Genomic DNA, 9,953 nt, shown 5'->3' on the forward strand with positions numbered 1-9,953 from the left:
TCTAGAAGGGGGAACAAAATACTCACAGGAGGAAATATGGAGACAAATAGTGGCGCAGAGACTGAAGGAAAGGCCATCCAGAGACTGCCTTACCTGGAGATCCATCCCATACACAATCGCCAAACCCAAATGATACTGTAGATGCAGGGAAGTGCTTGCTGACAGGAGCCTGATATGACTAACTCCTGAAAGGCCTTGCCAGAGCCTGACAAATACAGAGGTGGATGCTCTCAGCCAATCATTGGACCGAGTATGTGGTCTCTGATGGAGGAGTTGGAGAAGGAAGTGAAGGAGCTGAGGTGTTTTGCAGTCCCATGGAGGGAGCAATAGTGTCAACTGGCCAGACCCCCCAGAGCTCCCTGGTTCTGGAACACCAACCAAATAGTACACATGGAGGGACCAATGGCTCCAGTCCCGTGTATGGCAGAGTATAGCCTTGTTGGACATCAGTGGGAGGACTGGCCCTTGGGCCTGAGGGGGTTTGATGCCCCAGTGTAGGGAAATGCCAAGGAAGGGAGCCAGGAGTTGGTGGATGGGTGTAGGAGCACCCTTTTAGAGGCAGGATTTAGGGTATGTAATAGGGGGGTTTCTAGAAGGGGGAGCTGGAATTGGAATAACACTTGATATGTAAATAAAGAAAACATCCAATAAAAGGAATATATATATATATATATATATATATATGAAGAGAAGTAATATTTAGATCTTTTCTTAAAAGTTAATTTTTAATCTTATTTTAATCTCATGAGTTTATCTGATGTAAGTTTATTTTTGATAGCAGAAAACGGAAGCGAATAATTTATTATATTGTGTATCACTTGGGACTTAGATCCCTGTAGCCCCTTCCCCTAAGGGTTTAATGCTGTGGTACATATAATTAATTTCACTCATGTTATTTTACTCCCCTGTGACACTATGACATTCTTCACTAAAGATAAAATTATACTTTCTTTCTATACTCATTAACTTGGTATGGCAGAATAAAAATCAAGTAAATTTTATTTGAGAAAATATATAAAGCATATGTTTCAAAGATGCAATCTCCATCAAAATTCCTACTCAATTCTTCACAGATAGAAAGAAATAGAAATTCACCTGGAATAACAAGATTTCCAGGATAGTGAAAATCACTCTCAACAATAAAAGAACTTTTGGGTGAATCATAGTCCCTGAACTCAAGCTATAATACAGAGCAATGGTGATAAAAACTGCATGCTATTCGTACAGTGACAGACAGGTAGACCAATGTAATAGAATTGAAGACCCAGAAATGAACCCATACACCTATGGTCATTTGATCTTTGACAAAGGAGCTAAAGCCATGTAGTGGAAAAAAAAAAAGGCAGCATTTTCAGCAAATGGTGGTGGCTCAACTGGCAGTCAACATGTAGAAGAATGTAAATTGGCCCCTTCTTATCTCCTTGTACAAATCTCAAGTCCAAGTGGATCAAGGATCTCCACATAAAACTAGATATGCTCAATCAAATAGAAAACAAAGTTGGAAAGGACCACAAACACATTGGCACAGGGGAAAATTTCCTGAACAGAACACCAATGGCTCTTCCTGTAAGATCAGCAATTGACAAATAAGACCTCATAAAATTACAAAGTTTCTGTAAGGTGAAGGACATTGTCAATAGGACAAAAATGGCAACCCACATATTGGAGAAAGATCTTTACCAACCCTCCATCCAATAGAGGGATAATATCCAAAATATACAGAAAACTCAAGAAGTTAGACTCCAGAGAATGAAATAATCCTATTTAAAAAATAGGATACGGAGTTAAACAAAGGCTTTTCGACTGAGGAATCTCAAATGACTGAAGAATACTTAGAGAAATGTTCAACATCCTTAGTCATCTGGGAAATTCAAATCAAAGCTACCCTGAGATTTCATCTCAGTATGGCTATGATAAAAAACTCAGGTGAAAGCAAATTCTGGTGAGGATGTGGAGAAAGAATACTCCATTGCTGGTGGGACTGCAATCTGGTAAAACCACTCTGGAAATCAATATGATGGTTCTTCAGAAGATTGAAAATATTTCTACCTGAAGACCCAGCTATCACACAACTGGGCATATAACCAAAAGATGCTCCAACATATAACAAGGACACATTTTCACTATGTTTATATAAGCCTTATTTATAATATCCAGAAAATGGAAACAACCTAGTTGTCCTTCAACAGAGAAATGGATACAGAAAATGTGCTACATTTCCACAACGAAGTACTACTCAGCTATTAAAAACAATGACTTCTTGAAATTCACAGATAATGAATGAAACTAGAAAATATTCTCAGTGAGTTAACTCAGGCACAGAAGAACACACATGGTATGTAGTCACTGTTAAAGTAAATTTTAGTCCCAAAGCTCAGAATACCCACGATACAATCCCATAAACCATATGCAGCTTAAGAAGAAGGAAGACCAAAGTGTAGATGCTTCAATCCTACATAGAACAAAATAATCACAGGAGGGAGATGAAGGCAGATTGCTGTGATGGAGAGAAGATGGAGAGAAAAATGGGGGTGGGGGGCAGGAACAGGTATTGAAAAAATAGGAGAAAAGTACAGAGGATCAGGAAATTGAATAGAAGTATGTAGCAGCAGGAAATTGGGAGCTGGGGTAGCCACTGATGTCAGGAAAGCAAGAGGCTCTTAGGACCCAACAGGAATGACTAGGTGAAATACAGAAGAAAGGAGAGAAAAAACCTGTAGAGATTATCTCTAGTAGATAGGCACCGACCACCCCCAGTTGAGGAATGGGACCACCTACCCATTTCAAAATTTTTAACCCAGAAATCTTCTTTCTGGAAGGAAAGACAGGGACAAAGTATGGAACAGAGACTGAAGGAAAAGCCATCCAGAGAACCCCAACCCCCACATAGGGATCAATCCCATCTGCAGACACCAAACCCCCACACTGTTGCTGATGCCATGAAGCACTTGCTGAAAGGAGCCTGACATGACTGTTCCCTGAGAGGCTCTACCAGCACCAATACAGATGCAGATACTTACAGTTTACCATTGGACTGAGCCCAGGGATCCCAATGCAAGAGCTAGGTGAAGGACTGAAGGAGCTGAAGGAGATTGCAACCCCGTAAGAAGCAGGATATCAGCTAACTATCCCACTCCACGCTCTGAAGGAGTAAACCACCAACCAAAGAGTATACACAGAAGGAGCCAGGACTCCAGAGACATATGCACACGAGGATGGCTGTATCTGACACAATGGGAGGGGAGGGATGCTTGGTGCCCCAGAGTAGGTGGATGCTAGAGGGGTGAAGTAGGAGTGGGTGAATGGGTGGAAGAGCACCCTCATAGAGGCAAAGGGGAGGGGAATAGGGGGAATGGGATGGGGGGATTAATGAAGAGGTACCAGGAAGGAAGATATCATTTAAAATATAAACAAATAAAATGATTAATAAAAATAAACACGAAAAATACAAAATAAAAACACAGAATATAAACACTAGACTGAAACAGTCATGTAGAGTATCTAATGCTAATTAATGTTTGGATTGGTGAGAATGCAAACGAATCTAATAATCTAGTGTCTCTCTCCTCGTTTCTCTCTCTTTTCTCTCTCTCTCTCTCTCTCTCTCTCTCTCTCTCTCTCTCTCTCTCTCTCTCTCTGTTTAATCAAAGTGACACAACATAAATAAAGTCTCTCTAGAGGACAGACCATCAATTAAAGAATTTCCAGGTGTAATTGGCTGTGTCCATGCCTATATAATTTTGTCTTGAGTATATGAAAGGATGATAGCTATCCTCTCTGCGATGGGTCTGGGATGGATAAGAACTATGGCTGCAAATAAGATTGAGTGAATTTGAAGTAGAATTATTCTCCTATATTCTTTTTAAAAAATGTTTATTTATTTTATGTATATAAGTATACTGTAGCTGTCTTTAAACACACCAGAAGAGGGCATCAGATGTCATTACAGTTGGCTGTGAGACACCATGTGGTGGCAGGGATTTGAATTCAGGATCTCTGGGTGAGTAGTCAGTGCTCTTAACCACTGAGCCATCTCTCCAGCCCTCTTCTTTATTCTTATCCTTTCTGCCCCAGTTTATATATGAGTTCCTGCTTTCAATTCCATTGAGGATGGACTATGACCTTGAAGTATAAGCTGATGTCAAATTCTTGCTCCTGCTATGTTTTTTTTTTTTCTTCAGATAGAGTACTTTAACACAACAACAAGGAACAAATTAGGTCAGAAATTGTGAAGAAGTTTAAGTATAACCCTTCCTTACCCTTAACTCAAGACAACTGTCCCAAGAAAGTTCTAGTCAGGCTCCACTAAGAATTGAATGAGCTGTCTATATTATCCTATGATGAGTTATATGCACTAGACATGGAGCTGCAAGATTTGGTGTTTGGCCTATTGGATTTTGATCTCGATAGTTTTGTTGTTGTTGTTGTTTTCTATTTTGTTTTAAAATTGTTCTTGATATGCTTCAATAGTTCTATTGTAGACTAGAAATATTTAATCTGTGGCATTATGTGTTGAAATTATGCAACTTGATATTGTTTTGGTCCTGCATAAGAATTTACAGTTAAGAAGTTTAAACTCTTAAAATGATGAACCATTAATAAATATGGAGATTTTTGATGTTTGTGTATTTTACGTGGTAAGATTGCTACAAGTCTATAGAGAAAAGTGATGTAAACTTATCTCAATATTGAAAGGTTGACGAGGGCTGGGGATGCAATGGTTTTTGTTGAAAACTTGAAAGGACCTAAAACCACTGAGGATATAACTCGTTGGAAACAAAAAATTATTGGTTGGTGTCCCCCATTAAAATACGTTAAAAATTCCTAATTAAATACCAGCAAATTTTACTAAATTACTCATCAAAGCTTTCTCTCTCTTAATCTAGGATAATTTATTCATAAAGACAAAAGTAGATAAACAAAGATATGCCGCAAAATGAATTCCATTAACAATTACAAAAGTTGGAAATGAAGTGTTAGGGTCCAGGAGTCACTCCAGAAACGATATGAACACCTATCTCAGTCAGACAGGGATCATTTATTGGATATATATTCCAAGATTGATTGATCAGAGGCATAGCTCACAGACTCGGGAACTGAATGCTATGACCTTAAACAGTGTCCAGGGACAGTTTATATGCAGAAAAGCAAGCAAGCAAGCAAACAAACAAACAAATTAAACTCATTAGCAGATACAGGATGGGCTGCAGGTGGTCAGCGCTTTTCCAACTTATTTTAGTAGTTTAGACATAATAGTTCAAATGAACCTCTATCTAGATTGACTCTGATTGAAGGCCACGATGGGAATTTGCAATAATAATATAATGATAATGAGACTCAGAACATAGCATGATATATGGCCAGTCTGACCTCACTCTAGGCCAAGATATTTTTCTGTATATAGTCTAGCTGCTTTAATGCCAACAATATGGGATGGCTGCCAGGCCTGAAACATAATAGCTATGCTTATCCCAGGGAAGTAATGCAAAGGAAGTCAGGAAAACAGGCTTCAACATAAAGATCATCTCAATAAATACAAAGAAGGAAATGTACTGATTGACCAGACAGACTCCATCTTGACATCAGAAGTATCTTGTTACCTCAAAATAAGTTTCAGTTCATTGAAAAATTACATTTCTCTTTCCTGGAACTTAACCTGTGTCAATCCTGACCATGCATTAATCTTCCCTATTCATAAAAACCACAAGGTTTTCAGCCAAGTTACCTCAAATTGCTATTTGCTTCTGTATTTTACTTACCAAGTTTCAACATCACCAAATTCATCCTGTAAACACCCAGTTTATGTGTTGGTACTATGAAAAGAGCAAAGAAAGCTAACTTGCTGATGAGCTATTGAACCTAGCTTTAGTGGGAAATATTTCTTAGACAGAATAAATTTTGCTTAATTTGACCAAAATTTGGGTCAGAGTTCTTTAATCTCAACTGGTAGGTTTAACACTACAAATGACATTTAACCCCATTATCAGCACAAAGTGTCTAAATATTATCATCTTAATAGATGCAAATAATCTCTAATAAAATTCTATGGTCATTTAGGTGAACATTTTTGGAAGATTAATCATTGAAGGGATGATAATCAGCACAACAAAGATCATATATTCAATAGGGAACCCTAGTTATAATCATAATTCAGCAAAAAGCTGTGTGATTTCCATGTCAGTTCAGGGTCATCCCAACAATCCTCTCCATCCTTGATAAAACAAACTCCTAAGAATTCAGTCATTGCATTAATTGTAAAGGATGAACTAAAACATGATCATACTGGGGTGATGAAAAGTGGTCTGGAATTAGATAGAGGCAGGAGATAGTATGAGCTTATGGACAATCTAAAAAGACACATGAGGGCTGGAAAGGTGGTTCAGTGGTTGAGAGCACTGACTGCTCTTCCAGAGGTCCTGAGTTCAATTCCCAGCAACCACATGGTGGCTCACAACCATCTCTAATGGAATCTGGTGACCTCTTCTGTTGTGCCTAATGACAGCTACAGTGTACTCATATAAATAAAATAAATAAATCCTTTTTAAAAAAATAAAAAGAGACATGAATACTAAAATGTCATTTTAAAAGAATAGATATTATAGGGCTGGAGAGATGTTATTTGCTTATCTTTCTGGGGAAAATGGGAACTGGCTTTGGATCCTATCACTCATAACAGCTTAAACAATCTCTTTTAACTCTGGTTGTAAGAGATCCAGTGCCCTCTTCTGACCTCTTTTGGCAATAAACACTTATAAACTCATGAAGAGAAAAAACACTCACAGAAAATGAAGATAAAGAAATCAGGTTCTTTTTTGGTTTTGTTTTTTGTTTTTTTGTTTTAGAGTGTTTTTTTTTCTAAGTGAGATAATAAGGCAAGTATTTTAATTCTGAAGAAGAAATGTACAAGAAAAAGTAGTTGGGAATGAATAAGTATGGGGCTTTAATGTTTGACTTTTTAATGTGACTTTTACTTGGGAGAGAAAAGTTTAGAGGTCTAAAATATTGTAATATATTATAGTGTGTGTGTGTGTGTGTGTGTTGGCATATTGTGATATCTGTATTGAAAGAGAATAACTAATAAAAGTAGTAAACCTTTCAAACCACATCTTTGTTAAATAGAGTGATGCATTTATAGAGAAGAATATAGAAGAAGAAACTAATCACTCAAACAAATCCTGGGGGAAATGATTTCACAACCTTCAGTCCCAAATGACAGTTGGAACAATAAAACATCACCATCAGAGTGTTCACACAACTTAGACTATTATTCTCCTTACGTGGGTTCCTACATCTCTCTATCTTGAAAAACAGGTAAAGCAAAAATAATTTTACCTTTTTTTTCAGACGTTTCAGTGGCGACTTTTCTGACTTCTCAATTTAAAATATATCTAGATCTAATGAATGAAAATAATATTTAAACATAATCATGAATCTTAAAAAATTAAGAATATCAGAAAGATTCCATTTTCACTATGTTATTCTAGTCATTCTACAGAGGAAAGCTCCATTTTTTTTCTATTTTATGCCAACATGTATATATTTAAGTAAGTTAAATATCAAGCAATAACTGTTGGCTCAATGTGTGACAAATAATGCATGCAATATCAGTAAATTATGAAATATATTCCATATTACTTATGTAATCTAAAAGGCAAAAGGTACATTATTTCTTTTCTAAAGTTCACCAAAACATTTATACACGAATATACGCAGGAATAAAACACATATATGAAAATAAACACATTTATATTTACAAAAGCAGATGCATTTTAGAACATTTATTGTACTCTGTTTAAATAGCTGTTTTAGATTGAGAAGAAGATTTCAGTAGTGAAATCCAAATGTATTAGATGAATGTTTTCAATGCTGCTTATTTATATACATCTAACTTACAAACAACAAAAAAAATTCATGTTTACTTGTGCGCATATATATATATATACACACACACACAATAAGATGTTTTTATCAATTTGACAGTGCATGAAGTTAGGGAAAGAAAGAGTAAATTCTAGCTGAAGCTAGGAAAGGTAGAGACAAGTGGTATAAGTTTATTTCAACTTAAAATATTTTAAAATAAAACAAAACAAAACAGGACTAGCCATCTTATTTGTTAGTAGTAAATGTTTGTGTTCTCCACTTTTTTATTGAAGCGTATTAACTTGTTATTGTAGTTGTCAATCTCTAAACTAATAAAAGGATTTAAGATCATGTGCTTTTAAAAATATAATAACTAAACTAATGTGTGTGTTAAATATCTTAAAAAATGGAAGTAATAACCTCTGAAATATAGCCTGAGTCTAATATTTGAGTTTATTTCATATTGTAGAAAGATCAAATGAGTTCAGTACTTCCAATTTTGTCTCTTGCAATTAGTAATGTAGACCTTGTGCACATTACAGAATAGGTTAAAGTAATGGACACCTAATGGTGGATAATCTCTGTTCCTCAACTCTCTATCACAGATACTGGTAATTTTTGGTATGAAAAATAGGTTAAGAAACATGACTCAGAAATCTTTACATTATATAACAGGAGAAATAAACTGTGTTCTACCTCATAAATACATTGTTGATATCTAGCAGTAAAAATGAATTTGCAAAATTCTTAATTATAGACTGAAAGAAAGAATGGATATAGGAAACTGTTCCTTGAATGAATTCATTTTTGTGGGAGTTACCAATAACCCAGAGATGAAAGGGACGCTGTTTACCATATTTCTCCTCATCTATCTCATCAATCTTCTGGGGAATATTGGAATGATCATTTTGATCAGAATGGATCCTCAGCTGCATACACCCATGTACTTTTTCCTGAGCCACCTGTCTTTCTGTGATCTTTGCTATTCCACAGCAATTGGTCCCAAGATGCTGCTAGATATGTTTGGCAAGAACAAGTCAATTCCTTTCTGGGGCTGTGCTCTGCAGCTCTTCATTTTCTGTGTCTTTGCAGATTCTGAGTGTGTGCTGCTGGCAGTCATGGCCTTTGATAGATACCAGGCCATTAGCAACCCCTTGCTCTACACAGCAAACATGTCCAGCAGGAAGTGTTTCATGTTCATGGCTGGAGTTTACCTGGTGGGAACATCAGATGCTTTGATACATACAACTTTGGCATTCCGCTTGTGTTTCTGCGGGTCTAATGAGATCAACCACTTCTTCTGTGATCTACCTCCACTTTACCTTCTCTCCTGCTTAGATACTCAAGTAAATTACCTGGCACTATTTACTATTTATGGCTTCCTTGAACTGAGCACCATCTCAGGAGTCCTTGTTTCTTACTGTTACATCATCTCATCAATCTTAAAAATCCGTTCAGCTGAAGGGAGATTTAAAGCTTTCTCCACCTGCACCTCTCACTTGACTGCAGTTGCTATTTTTCAAGGAACTCTACTCTTCACATATTTTCGACCAAGTTCTTCTTATTCCCTTGATCAAGACAAAATGACATCTCTATTTTATACCCTTGTGATTCCTATGCTGAACCCACTGATTTATAGTTTAAGGAACAAGGATGTGAAAGAGGCCTTGAAGAAAATTAAAAGAAAAAGATGGTTTTAGATATTTACTGAGATTCACATGAATGTTTTACCTATTCGCTATGTTTTCCTGGCTGGCATTGAAATTGTGAATCTCTGCCTCATTCTTCTACATCTATTTATGTATTTAATTGATTAAATTTAATGTGATAGATTTATGCATTTATTTTTTATACTCTTCTCATTTTGACAGGGTTTTTTGTTTGTTTTGTTTTTTGTCTCTTAACATATTATCCCATACCAGTAAGCCTATCATGTTGCTCTAGGATTGTAACTCAAAACAGGGCTATGATATATAATTAGTCTCTGGAATAAAGACCATGAGCATAATGTTATTGTGGTCGTTTTTCTGTATTTTGTCTTTTTCATTCATAGTGAGTAATCTTTCACCTATGATCATAAGAGCAAATCATCT

General features: G+C 36.3%; 1 protein-coding gene across 1 annotated transcript; it reads left to right on the top strand.

The window, feature by feature from the left end:
• Positions 1-8,630: 8,630 nt before the first annotated feature.
• On the top strand, positions 8,631-9,560 carry Olfr1131 (olfactory receptor 1131). The gene has a single exon (NM_146658.2). It carries the CDS (start codon positions 8,631-8,633, stop codon positions 9,558-9,560), a length of 930 nt encoding a protein of 309 aa, NP_666869.2.
• The last annotated feature ends 393 nt before the right edge of the window (positions 9,561-9,953 follow it).

The sequence above is a fragment of the Mus musculus genome, chromosome 2 (assembly GCF_000001635.26).
Source record: "Mus musculus strain C57BL/6J chromosome 2, GRCm38.p6 C57BL/6J".
NCBI lineage: Eukaryota > Metazoa > Chordata > Mammalia > Rodentia > Muridae > Mus > Mus musculus.

Excerpts from the sequence above, each read along its gene's own strand:
- Olfr1131 (NM_146658.2), top strand. The coding sequence starts at position 8,631 with ATGGATATAGGAAACTGTTCCTTGAATGAATTCATTTTTGTGGGAGTT.